This window comes from Moschus berezovskii, chromosome 7 (genome assembly GCF_049115385.1).
Source record: "Moschus berezovskii isolate FMDL1 chromosome 7, NW_MosBer_1.0, whole genome shotgun sequence".
NCBI classification, from domain to species: Eukaryota; Metazoa; Chordata; class Mammalia; order Artiodactyla; family Moschidae; genus Moschus; species Moschus berezovskii.
The window spans coordinates 106,967,768-106,990,031 of record NC_142466.1 but is presented as its reverse complement, the minus strand read 5'-3'; the positions used below and the strand labels follow the sequence as shown (position 1 = coordinate 106,990,031).

The window sequence follows — 22,264 nt, the reverse complement described above, 5'->3', positions numbered from 1 at the left end:
CAAAATATACGGGGCCATTAAGCACAAAAGTTTGGAAACTACCAGGGGAGGTTCAAGACCCACTTGACCCCCTCCTGCAAACCCAGGATGAAGGCAGGTCATCTTTCCTTGCCTTACTCCCCAGACTGCCTGATATAGCCAGCCAGAATCACAAGTGAAGCCTGGGGTCCGTGTCTCTATGTGGGTGGCTATAAGGCTTTACCAGGCAAAGCTCCTTTGATGGGAGGTGGGAAGCCCCTCAGAGTTCAGGAAGCTTGGGTTTTAATTTCTACTCTCCCATGAACCAGCCATGAGGTTGGCTGTAGACAACCATGTTATGTTCCCACTTTAATCTTGCATTGATCACTTAAGTTTCAACTTCCCTAGCAAGGAAATGCGACTGAGCGACTTCACTTTTGCTTTTTGCTTTCACTTTCACACATTGGAGAAGGAAATGGCAACCCACTCCAGTGTTCTTGCCTGGAGAATCCCAGGGAAAGGGGAGCCTGGTGGGCTTCCATCTATGGGGTCACACAGAGTCAGACACGACTGAAGTGACTTAGCAACAGCAGTAGCAGCAAGGAAATGAGAATACGGGGAGACGCTGTCTTGGAAGTCCACTCTAACTCAAACATTTTGCTGTTCTATCAAGTATATTTGGCAAGAAGATCAACCTTTACCGGTTAAAAAAAAAACGTACATGACCAGCCCATTTGGCAATTATGTAGGAAATGATTTTTAATACATAGGCATCATTACATTAGTAACTTAATGAAACTCATTGCTGTGATCTCAATTACCCGGATCATTGGTAAAAAGTCTTTTGTTATTAACAGCAAGGGTACAAATATTTGAAGGTCTTGAAACCTTCTGGAAATGGTTTCTATTTTTTATTATGAAAATTAGGGAATGCTATCATTATGCCAATGGACTTACCAACTATATTAACGTTTATTAAGATTTTACCACTCCTGTTCCATCTAGGCTACCTGCCTGCCTTCCTCCCACCTCACTGTATGAAAATATTTGAAGCAGTCTCAGACCTCAAGCAGTGTAATTCTGGAATACTTAGTATGTATTGCTAAAAATGAAGCTCTGAGAAATAATACAGCCCAATGTCCAGCACACAGTTCTAGAGCCAGTCTGCTTGGGTTTGAGTTCATTACTTAGTAGCAAAATACCCTTGGGCAAGTTACTTGTTTGTTTGTTTAAGTTTTTCTATCTCAGTTTCCTAATCTATAAAACTGGCATGTTGATAGAAGTACCTACCTCATATGGTTAGTTCAAGAACCAAACTAATATTTATAGAGTTAATCTTTAGAACAGTAAGTGTCCTATGAGTCTAGTTATTATTTATTTGGAATCTCAAAGAACAATTATGCCTATGGATAAGAATAAGCAATTTCCTAGGAAATTCTGCATAAAAATTTTGCAGTTCTTTTAAAACAGATACCAAAAGATCAGGTTGGTCACTTTCCAACTGACCTCTCAAGAGGTCCCAATCATCTCCTACAAGCCATTCCTCCAGTACTAAACTCCTAGAAAGTCTGTATTCACCGCCTCAAACTTCACCCCTTCACACATACCACAACAGGACCCCTGACTCATAACACTTTGTTTATACTTCTGTGAAAGTCTTTTTCACACACTGACTTGTGTCACATGTGGTTGTTTAAACTTTTCTTCTCAGTTAAGCTATAAAGTCACCTAAAAATAGGAATCATTTCAATTGGAGGCTAAGAATCCCCCTAACTCATCTGAATATACACTCAACTAGAGCAGGACCTTGTCTGCCCTGGTCAGTGCCAGATCCCAGCACCAACTGTGGTATTTGGCACAAGGCAGGAGTCCATGGCTGTTGAATGAACCAGTAAGTCCATTGTGAAATACACATAGAAGCCACTAATTAAATAACTTATGGATTGGGACAGAATTCCCAATACAGAATCTGAGGAAAGAGATTAAATGTCTTCACTAAAGCACATGAAATAAAACAACTGTGGTCTACAGAACCAAAGACATGAACAGCTTTGGAGTAACAGCAAACACATTTATACAGCATTTCAATGATAGGTTTCTTCATGTCATTTGATCCTTAAAACAACCCTGGGATGTAGTAATCAGGGTGGATGATGACATCTCTGAACAGTTTAGATCCCGGAGGCTCAGATGCTTAATATCAGTCCAAATTATATTAGCTAGCAACAGTCAGGGTTAGGTCTGGAACCCAAATTGTGTTGATTGTTGCTAAACTATATAATTGGGTGTGTGCTGAAAGAGAATTGCAGAAGGTGAAAAGTTACTACAGAGAAGTGGTCGGCTATTAAACATTAAAGCCATTTCCTGTTTATTTCTTAGTATTCCAGCAAATCAATCCCTGAAGCTAGTTTTACCAGTTCCAACCACTAGAGGTCACATGGGTAACAGGAACCAAAGACCGCCTTAGCAGGTCTGCAGGGGCAGCTTCCAGAGTGGGTGGCTGGGACGTCTGGAGGAGAACAGGTTTCAGATAACCAAGCTCACGTCTGAGCCTCAGGAGAAGCAGTCACAGGTCCCCAGAGAAAGGAAACACTGCACCCTACCCCCAGACCTCTGGTCTGGTTGATACTGGGGGAAGTCAGCTTGGTGGGGCTTCTCTGCTGTGATCTCCAACCACCCTGCCTCCAGTATGGTTCCAAGTAAGCCTGGAATTCTCACACCATCTTAGGAATCACACAGGTCATCAAAAACCTAGTTTGCAGCCCAATGAAGTTTTCCTCTTTATTTGTTGTTGCTGTTCAGTTGCTAAGTCACGTCCGACTCTTTGGGACCCCATGGACTGTAGTAAACCAGGCTCCTCTGGTTCATGGGGTTCTCCAGGCAACAATACTACAATGGTTTGCCATTTCCTTCAGGGGATCTTCCCAGACCAGGGATCGAACCCATGTCTCCTGCACTGGCAGGGAGATTCTTTACCACTGAGCCACCAGGGAAGTCCTTTTTCCCCTTGGTCAGGATGGAGAAGGCAATGGCAAGCCACTCCAGTACTATTGCCTGGAAAATCCCATGGATGGAGGAGCCTGGTAGGCTGTAGTCTGTGGGGTCGCTAAGGGTCGGACACGACTGAGCGACTTCACTTTCACTTTTCACTTTCCACTTTCACACATTGGAGAAGGAAATGGCAACCCACTCCAGTGTTCTTGCCTGGAGAATCCCAGGGACGGGGGAGCCTGGTGGGCTTCCGTCTATGGGGTCACACAGAGTCGGACACGACTGAAGTGACTTAGCAGCAGCAGCAGCAGCAGGATGGTGGAAATTGTCTCATGCTCATCCCACAGTAGTAGAAGCTGCAGACACCACCGTTTGGGCCTCATGCACAAACAAGTAAACAAGTGATGCAAGTAATTTGTGGTACAGGCCTGAGAAGTCTCTCTCATCCTTGTCTACAGCCCTGGAAGGCCTCTTGAAATTCCTTGGCCGTTAGGATACAACCCATCAGAATCTTCAAACAGTGATGGTTATCTCTGGTGTTTGCTGGCAAGTACCCAGATTCTACTACCCTCAGGTTCCATCTCCACTTGTCTCAACAAAACTTGTTCTCAGTCTGTTCAACTGCAGAAGGACTGAACAGTTGACAGTAGTGGCCTCTATTTGAATGATAAACATCCTGCTATCTAGTTTCTTACCTGGGAAGAATACTCTGCAAAACATTTCTGTTAAAGGAGCCCAGTTAGTATCCCTGGGGTGACATGTAGACCTCAGGGCAGACCTGTGTTGGTCTTGGCCAAGAGGTGGTACCTGACATTTACAGAGCAGGGGTAATGTGAGTTTTACGACTGACATAGGAACCAAAAGAACAAAGCTAGATTTCAATTCAGAGTGGAGGGTAGAAAATGGTCTCAAGTTTACATCATACACATGATTCTGTCCAAACTATTCCATCTAGAGTAATTTTAGATTTAAGCATTTAAAGGTGTCTGAGGATAGGCAGCTTCACTTGGCAGGATGATGCCAAAGCTGTGTTTCTAAAATCATGACCTATTACCTTAGCTCTGTAAGGCAGTACTCAATGCTGCAAACAGTCATTGGTCAAATAAATTTGAGACATACTCAACTAAAGAAAGTTTTAAAGATAAAACAAGACAGATTTTTCTTTACCAGAGGACTTCTCCGAAGTTTTAGTGCTAATATGATTGTGAATCTCTAGTTTAAGGATGGGTGTATAGCACTTCTCAAATTTATCTAATTAGAGAACCTCATTTCATAGAATCCCTATTAACATCTCAAGGAAAACAGTTTGGGAAATGACCATTATATACTAGTTAACCATTAACCACCAATTGTAGGCACAAGTTCAGCTAATAATTAAGTATGGACACAAAGCTTATGTATAAGAACTTTTATTACTGTTTGTTTCCTTGTTTATAATTACATATGTGGAACAACAAAAGCATCTGACTACGGGACAAGGGTTAAATTAGTTATGGCATATCCAGATGTTGGTGTATTATTTAGCCATAATAAATCATGTTTAGTCTCTCAAATTTAAAGGAATAGTTACAGTCAATGGGAAGAATACTCAAAATGCATTAAGAGAAAAAAGGGATTCCAAAAGCAGAAATATTGCAGGGGTTTACGTGTGCAGGCTCTAGAGCTGGACTGCCTGGTTTAAACCCTAGCTCATTACTTATTAGCTGTGTAAACGTTGAAAAAAAAGTGCACACATGACACATAGTAAAAACTAAACCGGGGTAAGATGAGCAGTCTATGGTGGGCAGAATAAAGGCTTCCACAAGCATATCCAAGTCTTAAGTTCCCAAACTTGTGAATATATTACTTTACGTGGCAAAAGGACTTTGAAGCTGTGATTAAGTTAAGGACTGTGAGATGGGAAGACTATTCTAGATTATCCGGTTTGGCAAGATGTAATCACAAGGGTCCTCATAAAAGAGATGGAGGAGGATCAGAGAGTGAGCTGTGAAGATGGTATGCAGTTGGCTTTGAAGATGAAGGAAGAGGTCACAAGCCAAGGAATGCAGGCAGCCTGCAGAACTGGAAAAGGGAGGGAAATGGTCCTCCCTAAGAGTCTCCAGAAGGAACACCGCCCCACCGACATCTTGACTGTTCCCCAAAATGACCATATTTTAATCTGTTTGAAATGCTAAAACATAATACCACAGATTTTGTGGCTTTAACAGCAGAAATGATTTTCTCATCCTTTTGGAGGCTGGACGTGAGATCAGCATGGGTACCAGCATGCTCAGGTTCCAGTGACAGTATCCCTCCTATCGTGCAGATGGCTAACCTTCCTGCCGTGACCACACATCACAGAGAAGGGGCTCTCTGGCCCTTCTGTATAAGGGCACTAATACCATCATGAGTGGCCTCACCCTCACGACCTCATCTAACTCTAATTATTCACAAGGGCCCTGTCTCCAACTACCATCACATCAGGATTTAGGCCCTCAATAACTTGAGGGGGGCAAAATTCAGTCCACAGCTGACACATTTCAGATTTATGACCTTGAGAACTATGAGATAATAAATGTGTATGAAGTCACTATGTGCTGTGCTGTGCTTGGTCATGTCTGACTCTCTGTGGCCCCATGGACAGCAGCCTGCCAAACTCCTCTGTCCATGGAATTCTCCAGGCAAGAATACTGGAGCAGGTTGCTATTTCCTACTCCAGGGTATCTTCCAGACCCAGGGACTGAAAACCACCTCTTGCATCTCCAGCATTGGCAGGTGGATTCTTTACCACTAGTGCTACCTGGGAAGCCCTGTTAAGTCACTATGTTTGTGATTCGCTACAGCAATAGAAGACTAACACACATATAAACCTAATGTTATCTTCCATGCACGTAAGTGCAGGAGAATGATTAGACAGGTAGTGGTTAGTATTACAAATCACTTTTACCTTTATCCTTTGTTCTCCAATTTTTTCCTGCAATTAAGCATGAATTAATTTTAAATTATACAACAAGCCGGAATTTTTTTTCCATGCTAAGAAGAGTAGATAAAGTTGAGACTTTAACCTTCATGAACTAAGCAGATCCAGACTCTCTCATCTCACCAGACAGCACAGCCCCAGGGGTACCCCTGGGCTAACCCCTCCTGGAGGCCTCAGAGAAGCACTGGTCTTGTCTGTGTGACGTGGGAGGCAGACTGAGGAGCAGAGGGGGCATCAGAATTTCACTCCCAATTCGTAAATGCCATCTCCCATGATGGGTGGAAGAAAAAAACCAGGAACCATGAATTTATATTTCCTGTTTATTATAAATAGTTGAGACACTTTCTCGTCCAGACAAAGTGAGCCATGCCTTGACTCACTTCTGGCTTTTCCAAACAAGATGGATTTCCCTGTGCTGATGGGAGAAGAGAGAAAACCCCACAGTTCCTCCCACTCAAGGGAACCAGAGTGGAGGCTGCATGTCCTGGGTACACAGGTGCTGCCTTTCCTGATGGCCCACACCCTCCCTCTTCTATGAAGCCAAGAGGGTGGATTCCTAAAGTTTAGAAAATTATTTTGGTCAAACATTAGCATTATGGTATTATATTCTATATACATGGCATCTGACGTCTTAAAAATCAAAGATCTTTTGTTTCTACAAAGATCCTTTGTTTCTACAAAGAAAGCCATCACCCACTCTTATTTAAAAACCAAACCGAACAAAGACGCCCACCAAATAACATGCCTTGGCCCAAGTCTCCTCCAATGATCTCCTTTCTTCACAGAGCCTTGGGGTGCCCTTGCAAACATCTAACGACTCACAGATCATCAGAAAGAAAGGAGTCCAGACTTACGTTTTTCAATCCCATTTCCTCCAGTACAAGAAAATATCCTGCCTGTTGGATCCCATGGGCTTGCATGGTTCCAGCTGTGACCCACACACCTTTGCTCCTTTCATCTCCTCCTTCGAAGGCCCCAGGAGTGGGAGAATGCGATGATATGAATCTTCAGACTATAAGTCTAGCTCAGAAATGAGAAATATCCCGACCTGCTGACACAAGTCTCAGAAACTTCCAAATATTACTATTCAAGGTAAGGAGGGATGAGTTGGGATGAGTTGTCATTTCTCTGAACAGAGCTCGAAAATGAAAACTGGAGAAGGAAAGAGTTTCCCATCTCCAGGGCAATATAGTTTAAGACAAAAAAAAAAAGAAAAAGAAAAAAATTTAACTAAACTAGTAAGAATGAAAATCACGGAAATGGCAACCCACTCCAGTGTTCTTGCCTGGAGAATCCCAGGGATGGCGGAACCTGGTGGGCTGCCGTCTATGGGGTCGCACAGAGTCGGACACGACTGAAGCAACTTAGCAGCAGCAGCAGTGATTCCTGGACCAAGATCTTTTGGTTAAACACATTTCTACCAACATGATAAACCTGGCTCCATGAAGAAGATCACCCCCACCCCCTAAAAGAAAACATTTTCATGGTGATTTGTAATTTCATTCTCACCCAACATGCTTAATAATGGCCGTTGTTTTTTGAAATCACAGGTGACTACTGAAAGCTAATTGTGAATTCAGATGTTATGAGAGAAACTAATCCTAAGGAAGTAACGAATACTTCTCAGGACGAGAAAGCAATTTTATAAAGCATGCTGTGCCATTTATGTCAGGCTCCCAGTAGCTACTGAATAACTCGAGTAACTCTGCTAAAAGTTTTCTAAGTCTTTTCCTAAAACATAACAAAAACTGCAATGACAACAACAATAATAATAACCCTAACGGGAAGCCTTTTGTGCACTATTAACTTATTAATGAGGCTGATGCTATTTTATTCCCATTTTACTGGTGAAGAAACTGAGATTTAGAGAGGTGAAGTAAGTTACACAGCTAACAAGAAGTGGAATCAGGATCTAAACGTTAAGAGATGAATCCAGAGAAACGACTGTCACATTTAAGCACATAATTCTCCTTGCCCATCTTTAGTATGAATTTATATTTGAGTAATGAGAAATAAAAGATGGACTGAGAACACTGTGATGTCACATGCATACAAATTTTGGGGAAACCTCTGATGTTTACCAAGGCTGTGAGAAATAAAATACCATTACAGGTGATCTGGATGTATTCCCCAGGGCTCTAATGGCCTGTCCTGCACACACTTCCCATGACCGCCCCTGGTCCTCCACCCTGTAAGTAACAAGTAGTTTATTCACAAAGATGAGCTGGATCTGAAATACCAGTCTTCCTAGGGAAGCACATGGCAAGTCGCCACAGTTAGTACGAGACTGTCATATCCTGCCCTTAAACGCCAACCATCGAGACAGCTAGCTTGCTCCCAGGCCTGGCTTAGATGAAATCTAGCTCACATTTCTCATGAGGCATTACAGCAGGAATTTTACAAGAATTAGGTCCTTCGATTCATCTCTTCATTCTCAGCTCATGACTGTATATTGATTTGCATGTGAATTTTTAGAAGCAGCTCTCCTAACTTGGAGCACAGAGTAGCCAGACTCAGGAAAAGGACCACCACGTGGTGTCCCCAGCAAGGCAGGGGACAACCCAGACAACCCTGGGTATACCAGGAGACCCAGCACAATCAGCGGTGACAGGAGAACCTGTTGCAGAAGGGAGTGGTGGGAAGTGTTGTTCTTTCCCAAAGTTCTACGATCCAGAAGCCATAACCATAGGCTTGTCACAGAAGAAAGAGCAGAGTCTATACCTTCTCAGAAGTGAGGCTGATGGGTTTAACCATGGCAGTGGCCTTTTCAAACCACTGAAGGCAATGTCCAAAAAGAACTTTGAATTCTGTAACTTGAGAAGTCCTGATTTCATTGCATACCTTCATCCCTTGCCAAACACTATTTTGATCTAAACTTTCTTTTTTTTTAATGAACCTATTTGCTGGGTTCAGATACGAAAAACACAAGGAGTTTCTGGTTCAAGGCAGAAGGAACAATCTTATCTTAAAAAGCAAAAGAGAACAAAAGCAGAGAGCAGACATGGTGTTCAACGAACACTAGTAAATGAATTTGGTCAGCTCTGGCCCCACTTTGCCAGAAGTGTTCAGGCAATGGAGTGAAGACTTATTCCCACTCATCCTCAGATTAAGAAACAGATTCCTATCAGGCAATGAGCCTCTCTCTAGAGTGAATGACTGAGTTACCTCCTGGGCATAAACGTTCAGGAGAAACTCACAAGAGCAGCCAGGCTAGATGGCTGACGTGGATGATGTTAGTCCCTTTACACAAGAACCTTTACACAAGGACTTCCCTGGAAGTACAGTGGTTAAGGCACTTACACTGCAGGGGACATGGGTTTGATCCCTGGTTGGGGAGTAAAGATCCCATATGCCTTGCGGCATGGTCAAATAAACACAATTGTAAAACAAAACAAAACAAAGAACCTTTACACAGTCAGCTGGGCCCCTGCAAGTGGCACAATTTGTACCTGCCAGCAGGACAGGGAAATACTAGGCACTCCTGAAGGACCTCTGTCAACAGCCCTCTCTTAGCTGGACCTGGGAGGGAATACTTCCATCAGTCACCCACACAAGGTCTTCTACTCTGTGGAGGACTGGGGGCATCTCAAGTGAGACTCATACAAGGAGATCAAATGAGTCAATCCTAAAGGAAATCAACCCTGAATATTCAGTGGAAGGACTGATGCTGAAGCTCCAATACTCTGGCCACCTGATGTCTAGAGTCAACTCATTAGAAAAGACTCATGCTGGGAAAGATTGGGAGCAGAAGAAGAGAGGGCGGCAGAGGATGAGACAGTTAGATAGCATCACCAACCCAATGGACATGAATCTGAGTAACTCCAGGAGACAGTGATGGACAGGGAAGCCTGAAGCACTGTAGTCCATGGAGTTGCAAAGAGACGTGACTTCGCAACTGAACAGCAACTGAGACTCAACCTAATCCAGCTCTATTTATCGTGGAACAAGGCCACCAAGCTCTGCTGCATGAATATTGTGCCGATATAAATATTTTTTTTCTACCTAGGACTTTTTCTTTGTGACAGTGGAAGATAATGAAGGGAAAAGGAAAATACCCAGTCCAAAAACTTTATAATAATATAATGATAATCACACATGAAATCTTAATTCAAACTGACCACTGAAGTCAAAAACCCTTGGAAATCTTATAAGATGTATAACTATTACATCTTTCCACAGGTTAAAAGATCTCAACAGATAACTTATGGGACTCAATATTTATATCTTTGCCTTGACTGCTATCCAGAATATCCCACTAGGCAAACTATCTGATTTGGTAAATCAATTCAACACCTGGCATGAAAATGCAAACTAGTTCAAAAAACTATGCTAATCATCACCTAACTAACTGGGTTTCTCTGGCCTGCCAAGAACTGGGAAGTGAAACCAGGATATCTAATAATAGACACAGCCCTAAAGAGAGAACTATCTGTTGACACCCTTCCTATGAAAAGACCTTTTGAAAAGGTCGTGATTGTAATTTGAGTAAAATGTTTGGGTTTCCCTCCCAAACTCATTCCTCAAGGGTGTTTTACGGTGGTGTGGGGGTTACACCTTCATATCAGGCTTGAGTACCTGCTGAAGAGCTTCCTTTATTCTCTAAGTACCATCCCACATCTCAGGAGCATGGCTTCTCTCATAACCCAGGGCACTTGTCAAAATGGGGGCAGGCCTTTAGACCTACGTAGAAAAGAAGTCAGTGGGACAGACTCAGGAAAGCGGAATGACTTTTAAAATCCATCAATTCCCGGATGAAGGCTGGAGAGCTTTAGCGGTGCGGAGATAATCACCCCTTTGAAAAATCCTCCCTGGCTTCCCACTGACCACAGGATAAAGTGTAAAATCTAAAACTTTTAACATGAATCACATAGCTCTTCACTGTCTGGCTCCAAATCAACTTTCTTTTGTTTTGTTTTATATCTCTTCCTTTAACCCGCCCTAACTTTATTTAAGCATCTCAAATGTGCTCTTCCTTTGGGGCCTCTCTAAGGGCCTTTTCTTGTGACTGGAATATCCTCTCCCATTCCCTGAACAAAACTTCCACGCCTTCAGTTCAAAGCTGAGATGACAGCTCCGAGAGAAAGGGAGACTGTCACCACCCTCCCTTTAAGGTGGCCTTCCTTGCCCCACGCTAGCACAGGTCTCCACGCTTCTCTGTGATAAAACGGCTATCTTCGCTGGATGCTTCTACTACTGAACCAAGTTCCCTGAGGGTGGGGACTTCATTTGCCCTTTTCATTTCTGTATGAACAAATGCCACACAAACCCTATTTAAACTCTTCTTCCTTTAAAAATCACGTAAGAGGGACTTTCCTAGCAGTCCAGTGGTTAAGACTTGAACTTCCAATCAAGGGAGTGGGAGCTCCATCTCTGGTTGAGGAGCTAGATTCTATAGGCCTCATGGCCAACCCTCCCCTCACCCCCAACACAGAAACGATATTGTAACAAATTCAAAAGACTTAAAAAATGGTCCACGTTAAAAAAAAAAAAAAAGAAAGCTTTAAATTAAAAAATCACATAAGAACCAATGATATTAAATTCCCATAAAATTTCTCCTAATAATTCGTCTTTGAAAACGATTACATACTTTTGAAAACAGAATCCCATCATCTTCCAGTCTCAAAAGGGAAGAGAACCAAATGTAATAACAAGTATCTTTTCAACACCCTGTCAATATTTGGAAAGCACTTCTCTTTCCTTATCACATTTTGGCTCTCAGTGAATTTTACTTGCCTTAAGATTTTAGGATTCCAACATGTCACCAGCATAATATCTACTATAGGAGATGTTAAAAAGTGTATTTTTCATCACTTAATATCAAATTGTCACTATGAGTCACACAATGAACGGGCTGAATCACCCTAATGGCATGAAACGTAAGAGTAGTAGAGTAGGGACTCAGCAACATCTCCATTCACAAAACCAAAACTGGAGCCAACAGTTCTGATCCTGACCATGAATGGTCCAGTTTGGCGGCTCAAAGTGATGTGTCAGCCTCCGTCCTGATCACGAATTAAGAAGCTGGCTGGCCAAACAGTAATCTAAACATTTCCAGGCATGGACAGAAAAAAATCGCCTTTTGCATTCAGTTTCTTTCAATCCATGCTGTAATTCTGGGAAGTCCTGCCATCTACTTTCAATATTCTAGAGATAAACATGAAGAAATGAGCTGCAAAACAGGTCATTATCATGACTGTGCTCAGTGTGACAATCAGACCCAAGCAGCCTTGCAGGGATGAATTACCATCTTACTAAAGGAGCAGGAATCAACCCTGCGGAGATGGAATATGGGGGGAGGAGATTAACATTAGCATGGAGGGGAGAAGATTAACATTAGCATAGGGGGCAGTACAGGGAAATCAATATGGGGCTGCAGGGGGCACACATTAGGATTCTGTCTTGTTTCAAGTCTGGCGGGAAGCCTGACAAACCACAGCAGGTCAGGGAAGTGCTGAAATGTCTTCATTTTTGTGTGCTAGAAAAATATGGAAGCAATATGGTAAGGGGTTCAGTTAAGAGGTGGAGAGGAGAAAATTGAAAATGCCACTGAGCATATGCAATGCAGAGAAGGTTCTAGGTAAGTGGAACAGCTGTTAAGTGATCAGAGAGCCACGGAATCTGCCTGCCATGTGAGCAGAAGTTGCCGAGATGCCTGCAAAAACTTCCTGCATTGGTGAGACTGCAGGCTCTGATGGAGGTCCTTGGCAATCACACTCTTGGGATGGTAGGCTCCCCAGACTGGGCTGAATTCAAGTGGTACCAAAGCTTTTTCCAGGATACCATATAGAATGCCCAACTGCCATCTCTGTGCCAAGCCAGAGCACAAGAATTTGAAGTGAACCTGACAAGTAAGGGCCTTGAGGGAAAGCCGGCAAGTCACCACCAAGCAGAGACCGAAGACCCCCCGGAAGCCTTCTTTGTCCCACTCACCCCTCAGTTGCCTACTACCCTGTAACTGGGAGGAACGAGAAAGCGTATCAGGACAGTCACCATGCTGTTCCTCCTCCTGCTCCCTCCCCTTTCCTTCCTGAACAATTTAGTCCAAAAGCCATCAGGTGGGGCTGGCTGAGACAGGTTTCTGCAAGGAGTGGGAGAGGAGCCACAGTGGCCCAGCGTGGTGTGTGGGAGCCAGAGCAAGGTGGGCAGGGAGACGGGTGACCCCATATAGGGGGCTGGAGTCCAAGATGGGTGAGGAACGTGCAGGGGACAGCAGTGGCTACCTAAAAAGTGACGCTGGAGTCCATGTTTGGTGAGGAAAACAGTAGATTGGTTCCACAGGGGGGAACTGACCAAATAATAAATATATGAAGGAGAACAGGAACCAGGTATCTTGTCAAGGAGAAGGTTACAAATCTGCAAAGACAGAAAATGAACCATGTGGAATTAGATTAAAATTAAAGGTATCAGGGTGAGGTCATGGTTTTCAGTAAGTAGGTAGGTAGATAGATCAATTAATTGATAAATCAATAGACAGAATTCTGACCATCGAGAGTGCCCGGGAGCAGTGCCTATCTAATAGCAGTAAGTACACCAAGCACCCAGATCTTGGTTTCTAAAAACCACCAAAAATACCACCATTCTCCACTAACAAGAACTAGCGCCCTTTATTGAAAGGGCTGATTTCAGGGTGAGGAACGTATAAAATGAGACTGGAATATTTTGCAGCATCAGAAAGCAAAGATATGCCCCAAGAATAATGGAGACATGTCAAAAGGACCCCGAAGTTAGCTTGAAAGGAAAGATATGCCCAAAGAATAATGGAGACATGTCAAAAGGACACCCAAGTTAGCTTGAAAGGGCTCCCGTGAACTGTATTTGAGTAATTAAGGATAAAAATAATAACAAATGGATTACAACCTACTAAATATAACAGGAATCCATGAGCCCATCTATTATGGAGAGGGATGAAGATTACAAACATAGCACCAAAGTATTTCCCCACAGAATACTTGATAATCACAAAAAGAAAAAGCAACTTAACTGTGTAGAAGCCTGTGTAGAAGCCATCAAAATTAGTATCAAGTGAAAAAAGTTAACATCTGCCCCTGGAATGGGACAAACTGACACAATGTCCTACCTGACTGAATACTGTGAGAAGAATAAGCATCAGCTCTGTGGTATTCCTACCAAAGATGCATAACCTGAACATAATCAGGTGACACTATCTGACAAACCCAAACTGAGGGACATTCTGCAAAACTGGGGGTGATCGAGCATCATGTTGGCAGCTTACTCTTAAATATTTCTGAATAAAAAAGATATTGGTACTTCACTAGGGGGCTTTTCTTTAGCTTCGAGATTGTTTCAAAATTTAAAGGTTAATATGGAAAGAGTTAACTTGTGTCATTATAGATTTGATCTTGATTAAGGAATCAAGATGGGATTAAGGTCTGGAAGAAGAAGAAAAGAAGACAGCTCTAAGTTGTGTCCGACTCTTGCGACCCTATGGACTGTAGCCTGCCAGCCTCCTCTGTCCTTGGGAATTTCCAAGCAAGAATACTGGAGTGGGTTGCCATTTCCTTCTCCAGGGGATCTTCCCGACTCAGGACTCGAACCCAGGTCTCAAGCATTGCAGGCAGATTCTTTACCGACTGACTTACACAGGAAGCCCAAGGTCTGGATAGACCAAGCTAAATACAGTAATTACATGGTAAGGCAACACTTCTGAAATTCTCTCCTATGAAGGAATAGTTTTTCTGCCCAATCCATTATGGAACAATACTTTTAAAAAAACACAAAATCCTACACTTGGATTTGAAGACAATATCAAATTGCTCCAAGAGTTTTCAAACTCTTTACCAATGTCTGGACTGATCTTAGCATGGACCAAGAATAGTCATAAATGAGCTCGGACCACACTTTGAGCAGCTCTTCTCTGTGGCAGGATGTGCGGTTCACTAAGTAACATCATATCTAAACGGGAATTAAAAATTACCGGTCACACTGTTATCCATAATGATAGCAACAATAGTTATCACTGAAATTAACATCAACCATCTATACAAAATATTCAAGATAGGGAACTGTCCAAACAATGGGAGGAGATTAGAGGCTTGTCTTTTACATAGAGAACTCAACTTCTCCAAAAAGGTCACAGAACACAAATAGATGTGATGACCATGATTCCAAAGTAATTGCTTTATGGTGATTTAAGGAAAGACAAATCCCATTATACAGAAGATGGACAGAAACATCTTCTATGGGTCAATCTGCAATACCAACCCATATCTGTCATTGCTGGGAAGAGACTCAGCATCCAGAAGGGGTTAGGAGAAGACATTCCCAAACCAGACAGGCTTGATTTAACTGCAGATACCAAGGGTCAAGTTACTGATGTCAACACAGTCCACACAACGGCCGATTCTAGGTCAGCACCACACATAGCCTAGCTCAACCAAGAGAGACAATAAACAGAGAACAATTCTCCATATGACACGAAGACCAGAGCAGAAGAACAAGAAAGGAGCCATTACACCCTCTGGAAAACAGCAAACACCATCCAGGCTCAAGGTTCTTCCAGAAGACACTCAGACATCCCCATTGTGTGTCCCTCAACACTGGAATCCCTGGACCAGTGTCTCCCTGACACTGAGCTAGCCACGCACAGAACGCTGTAAGCTGATTTCTGCAGCATCTGTCTCTGGTCTGCGACACTTCACTTACCTGGAGCAGTTTTGTAGCACGACGTCCGGGAGGGCAGTGATGGGGCGTTCTTTGCCTTGGGGCTCTGGGTACTCTGCAAGACTTGTCTCTGCCGCTTCAGCTCCTCTTCCCTTTCCTGGGCTGCTCGGATCTCTTCTTCAATCATGGACAAAGTCCGCTGCTTTCTGGACCTCAGCTTGAAGGGCCCAACCATTACATCGGACTCTTGAGTGGCCAGGAGCGAGGCTGTGCTTCTTAACTCAGCCGCTTCCGAGTACTTGCTGAAGTAGCTCCCTTCCGGTCTGGTCTCCTCCATGTTTATTGGGCCACTGGGCTGTACCTCCGGCAGTGGCTGGGAGGGCCTCCTTTCCCTGAGCGCCCTGTCTTCAGTAGACAGAATCTTTGGCAATACATCCCTTTTCTCTTGAACAGGGGAGGACACCTGAGGTGGTTCAAACATGCTCTGAGGCTTCTCTGAGCTGGGAGCCCTGGGGCCAGCTTTCTCTTGACTTGCTTGAGGTCCCTGTTCTTCTGCTCCACCCTTGGTGGTTTCAGACCCAGCTCTGTCCACTTGCTCGGCGATGGCTTGTTGAATGGCATTCTGCACCAGGAGGCCAGCCTGATATTCCAAGGGGTCATCAGCCGACGGAGAGTCTCCCAGTGTGGACAAAGGGGAACAGAATCCATGGTCACTGAATGACTTGGAGACCCCTTCTCCTCGGCCCTCTGAGGGGTTGTCAGTCTGGGGAGTCTGGGGCAGAGAAAAATCGGCCAGTGAATTCTCCTGCAGGGCATTGGTTGTCTCATTGGAGGCCCCACTGTCGCTGATGTTGTCCATGCTGAAGTCATTGGACAGGGTCTCCAGGACGGTGGTATCCTGGGATCTCACCGACAGCTCATCCAAACCAGAGTCCAGCTCCTCCTGAGTCAAAGAAACATTGACCGACCTTGAAAACTGATCCAAGATCCCAGGGTCGTCATCCTTGACCACGGTGAGGACAGCCCGAGCACTCGTGAACTCACCATCCTCTGCCCACAGTTTGGATAAGGGCCCGCGTTTAGAGGGCTCACTGTACGGCCCTTCCTTTCCCTGGGAAGCTGTGCTGTCCTGGCCCCCTCCTCCCGAAGACTGACTCTCTGGGGCACAGTGGGCTTTCTGCCCCTTGGCTGCTGAGGAGTCTTCAGGAGGTGCCGGGACAGAAGCTGGTCTGGAGATGGTCAGTGTCTTGTCTGAGTTGATGGACCCCAGAGGTTTGTAGAAGGGCTTGATGGAGAAGAGCCTGGGTGTACTCTGGCCCCTGGCCACTGTCTGCCTGGCATTCTCCATCTGCTGGAACTGTTTGCGCGCCGCGGAGAAGTCTATCTGCTCCGTGACGATGTCCTCCTTCGGGTGGTCAGGCACAGAGGGCCGCTCCCGTGAGGATGCGGGAGCCGCGCTGAGCTGCGGTGGGGCCTGCTGCTGCTGCATCAGCAGCTGCTCCTGCTGCGCCCTCCTCTCCTTGCGCTCCTTGTACTTTTTGTGCGACTCCAGATGTTCCTCATCCAGCTGCTCCTCGATGGTCTTCTCCTGCGGAGGGTTCCACCATTTCGCGGCGATGCCGGGGTTCTTCTTCACGGCCTGACTCCGGATGAGCTCCCGCCTCTCCTTTTCCAGCTCCAGCATCTCTTCCGAAGGCCTCACCTTCCTGACACGGTACTGTTCTTTCTCACTCTCGTCGTCCTCGAAGAGCTTGGAGGGCTTCTTGTCCTCGTGGAAGGCACGCAGCTCGAACCTGGCTTCCTTCTTGAGCGTGGTGAGTGGCACCTCGCCGTCCCGGGAGGAGCCCCGCGAGCTGGTGGAGGAGCTGGGGCTCACGGGCGCCTGCAGGCTGTCCCCCGGGACGCCTCGGGTCTGCTCAGGGGGGTGGCCGTTGGCGCTTCTGCCCTCGGCCATGGTGTCGGAGTCGCTCTGACGGAGCTCAAGGCGCGGAGGAGCTGGCCTGCCAGCTGCCCTCTCGGCGGCCTCCGGCTGCACAGCCGCGGGCGCGGGCGGGCGCAGGCTTCCCGCCAAGACGGCTGCTCCGGGCTCCGGGGAGGACGTGCCGTTGTAGGTTCCGTCCACGGCGGAATCGCAGCAGTTGGCCTCCAGCACCTCGTCTAGATATCGGATCTCTCTGGCCACGTCATTATCCAGAGACTCGTGGTGATCAGCAAGGAGGCCATTGTGGGGGGCTGAGTAGAAAGGGGAGGGGTGGTCCACGGAATGTGGAGGCGAGGTGATTCCGGGCACACTCTTACACTCTGCAACAGAGACCTCAATTTCCATGTTTTTGTGATCTGCAGGGAGAGAGCTGGTGACAGACTCCAGGGTTTTGGCACTACAGTTGTCTCTCTCGTGTTTTAGCTGGGTATCATCCTCAGAAAGCTCGGGAGGCTTCTGGAACAAAGAGAAAACAGAAATTAGGGTTAGAGACCTCATTGCTTATGGATGTCAACCTGAGACATGAGCTGATAATTAACTGGAAGACAAACTGAACAATGGCAGAATCTTTTGAATAGAGGTTTCTCTTCTAAAAAGTCCTTCATATATTCATTTTGTTACAATAACAAGTACCTAAACTTCCTTAATTTTACAGATTCCATTTTGCTTACCTGGTGTCCAGAAAATTTTCATTAAATGCTAGTTCCATTTTTACATTGAAAAGTAAACTGGGATTTGGATCATCTGATGACATTGCTCAAATAATTTCTGAAGTGCAAAAGATTAAGCATCAATTGTTACCAGAACCCCATCACTTCATGGGAAATAGATGGAAAAACAGTGGAAACAGTTTCAGACTTTGTTTTTTTGGGCTCCAAAATCACTGCAGATGCTGATTGCAGCCATGAAATTAAAAGACGCTTACTCCTTGGAAGGAAAGTTATGATCAACCTTGATAATATATTAAAAAGCAGAGACATTACTTTGCCAACCAAGGTCCGTCTAGTCAAGGCTATGGTTTTTCCCGTGGTCATGTATGGATGTGAGAGTTGGACTGTGAAGAAAGCTGATCGCCGAAGAATTGATGCTTTTGAACTGTGGTGTTGGAAAAGACTCTTGAGAGTCCCTTGTACCGCAAGAAGATCCAACCAGTCCATTCTAAGGGAGATCGATCCTGGGTGTTCATTGGAAGGACTGATGCTAAAGCTGAAACTGCAATACTTTGGCCACCTCATGCGACGAGTTGACTCACTGGAAAAGACTCTGATGCTGGGAAGGGTTGGGGGCGGGGAAGGGGACGACAGAGAATGAGATGGCTGGATGGCATCACTGACTCTGTGGACATGAGTTTGAGTGAACTTCGGGAGTTGGTGATGAACAAGGAGGCCTGGCGTGCTGTGATTCATGGGGTCGCGGAGAGTTGGACACGACTGAGCAACTGAACTGAACTGCACCAGAACTTTGCAAAATATTTCATGGCAGATTTCTGCAGAACTGTTAATAGAACTATTTGTAACGTCCTCAACTATAAAAAAGAAGGCCCTTTTGCAGGAACCAATCTTGAAAACATGATTCTCTGCCAGATGTAATGCAATTATTCTGTAGACAGGAAACTTTTAGGAAAATTTTTCCAAAATAAAATACTGGAAAACAGTAAGTCTCTTCAATGGCCCCTTCAGAGCTACAGTATCCCACTGCATGGCTATAATTGACCATGTGCATTATAAACACAAAACCAAAGTCACTGACTCACACAGTTCTGTTCCCTGGAACAACATCAAAACAATGCTCCTTAGTTAAGGAGTGAATGTTGCTTTGAAAGGCTAGACAACACCACCTCTCATCTAGTTCCTAAAATGCTTTATATGTGACAGCTCCAATTTTGTGGTTAAATAAGAAAACTGTATCTTTTTTAATGTTTTTAAATGCATCATATTTTTCATTAGTTATCTATTGCATGTCAGTTTATTTGGCATTAGTTAAGATTAATTTTCAAACTGTAGGATCATTTTTTTTCATACCAAAGGTCTCTGGTTTATCTCAGAAAATTCAGCGGTAAGTTGTGAGCTTAATTTGAGTTCCCCTCAAGTATTTCACTAATACTTTTGTCAGCTCTGTTTCACATCTTAGGTCTAGAGGGTACCTGGTATTCTTGATACAATAGAGTGCAAATTGCAATATTGTATAATTTTCCTTTATTTAAACATTATTAAAGACTTAGAACATACTATCAAAACACCACCTAGGATAATGCTCGGGGGATTAATTTCAAAATTCTTTCAAGAAAAGTGATGATCATGGATTTGTTCATAATACCTAGAAAAACATGGAAGTTCATGCTATGTGCTCTGCATTGCTGTCAGAATGTTGAGAACCTCTCACAGTCAACCATGAACTGGGAGGTTATCCACGAACTGAGGAGGGCTTCCTTCACTGTTTCCCGCCTTCTTCTTTACACTTAATCAATCAAGTAATATATATTCCTTCTTCAATAACAGACAATAATAATAAATATTCCTTCTTTGTCAAAACCTTCTGGTCTCAAAGGACCTTCCACTCTTGATCTGGTCTTTGTCAAAGTCTGATACTTGAGATTTATAATCTCTACTATCTTTATTTTATTTGGGACCCCCGTTAACTAGTGGCTCTTTTAGCTCACTCACTCAGTCCTATCTGACTCTTTCTGACCCCATGGACTGGAGCCCATCAGGTTCCTCTGTCCATGGGATTCTCCAAGGCAAGAATACTGTAGTGGTTTGCCATTTCCTCCTACAGGAGATCTTCCCAACCCAAGGATCAAACCTGTATCTTCCGTGTCTCCTGCATTAGCAGGCAGATGCTTTCCCACTGAGCCACCCTTTAGAATGAACTAAAAAGACATGACAAAGACAACTGCTGCCATCCTTTAAAGAACATTAATTAAACATTCTTCTGTTAAAGTGAATGTCAGTAACTTCTACGTCATTTAAGAATTACAGGAAATTTGAACGCGTGAAACTTATTGGCTGCCATTCAAACGTCAGGAAAACCTAGGCCAAAATTAGTCTGCTCCATGGAAAGCTAAGCAACAAAAAGAGACACAGAACTGCTATGGTGAAAATCAGACTGCCCATGATGCTCCCACCCACAGCTTCATTTGGCCAATGATCTACTGCTAATATTTTCATGGGAGTAAGTAGAGCTTTCCTCCTATCCCTTTGGCTTTGGGGAGGGAAAATAGGTAGGAAAATAGTAGGAAGCTGCTAGAAGGAAGCTGCTGGGACTGAAATATGGTGAAGAATATTGCTCTACTAAAACAGAAAACACTTTACAATAGTTGACATGACAAGAAAAAGGGCACTGTGACAATGAAAGAAGCAGAAAGGCATATAATTAATTCTGTAGTTCAGTTAGTCATGGATTCATTCACTTAAAATCCAGGAGGCTTATTCTGTAGGGCCATGATGAAATTAGCAGCAACAATAAGTTCCAGGAGACAACGCCCTTTTCTTAACAAAAACTGGATTTCCCATACTTCCTAGGAAGTCATAAATCTATGTTGGGGTTTTACCCAGTCTGGTCAGGTGAAGTGAAACACTTGCCTCTATTAACCTCCTGTTGCTGATCACAGAGATTGCAGTAACTGAGCCTGTCTCCACAGCATCCCCAGGAACACGTTGTCAGCATCATCCCCTCCTCCTGAATGCTTCATGGCTCTCATGTCGGATAATGAAGGAGCAGATGCCCTACAGCTTTTTTTTTTTTTTTTGAAGAACTTTAAAAACTCTATCCTTTTTCCAAGGATATATTCTGAACTAGCAACAACTGTCCCAATTCAAAAGTTTAAATATCTTGAGAACATCACTTGACAGTACATTTTTGCAATATCAAAAACAAAACATAACAGTTTTAGCCTTGAGTTGAAATAATGAGTCTCACCAGTTATGTCTGAGATGTGTCAAACATTTTTAAAATGCTAATTACAGGCAAATTTGGAGTCTCAGTGTAATCTGAGGTGATTGCTTTCCAATACTGTCCACAAAAATCTAGACACTGTGGAGTGTAAACAGGAAAGAGGCTCTCCTTCCTGTTGGTTACACGAGGCCTCAGCTCCTTTCCACAAATTCAGAAAATTCTTCCTGAGACTTGATTCTATCTACCTCAGGGAGCAGAGTTCTAAACCCTAATCAGGGCAGAAGTCCTTAAAGAGATAAACAACTCTGCATTGCTGGCTTACAATTCTGCCTCAGAGTTCCTGGGTTTTTGTAAAGTTAAGGAACAATTATAACCAAAGAGCAAATTCCTGAGTCCTGTCTCAGCAGGCAGAATTTACCTTTGTGCTGGATGGCCTGATGTGATCAGAGCCACCACACCAGGTGAGTGGAAGTGGCCTAGGAACCCCTCTGTGCAAGGAACTGACAGGAGTCTGGGTTCGACATCATTAAATGATGTCATGTTTAAACCAGTCAATACTCACTGCTCCCTTTGAAGACCAGGATTTTCTCCATGCTCCAGAGAAGGGGAGCCTGACTCCAGATTCAGAAAAAAGGAGCATTCATTAAAGGGACTGTAAGTCTTTTCTGAAACAGACTATGCATGTGTACATTGTGCTCACTCAGTTCTGACTCTCTTCAACCCCCATGGACTGTAGCTGGCCAGGCTCCTCTGTCCGTGGGATTCCTCAGGCAAGAATACTGGAGTGGGTTGCCATTTCTCCTCCAGGGGATCTTCCCAACCCAGGTGGAGGGGGACCGCCGCCTCTAGGTGGAGACCTA

General features: G+C 44.2%; 1 protein-coding gene across 7 annotated transcripts in view; it reads right to left on the bottom strand.

The window, feature by feature from the left end:
• Positions 1-22,264, bottom strand: part of PALM2AKAP2 (PALM2 and AKAP2 fusion) — a 382,216-nt gene that overhangs the window by 15,638 nt on the left and 344,314 nt on the right. For all 7 annotated transcript variants that reach the window (XM_055427558.2, XM_088838264.1, XM_088838265.1 and 4 more), the window contains one exon: positions 15,572-17,966. In XM_055427558.2, the coding sequence (XP_055283533.2) occupies positions 15,572-17,966 (2,395 nt within the window). The remainder of the gene's footprint in view (positions 1-15,571; positions 17,967-22,264) is intronic.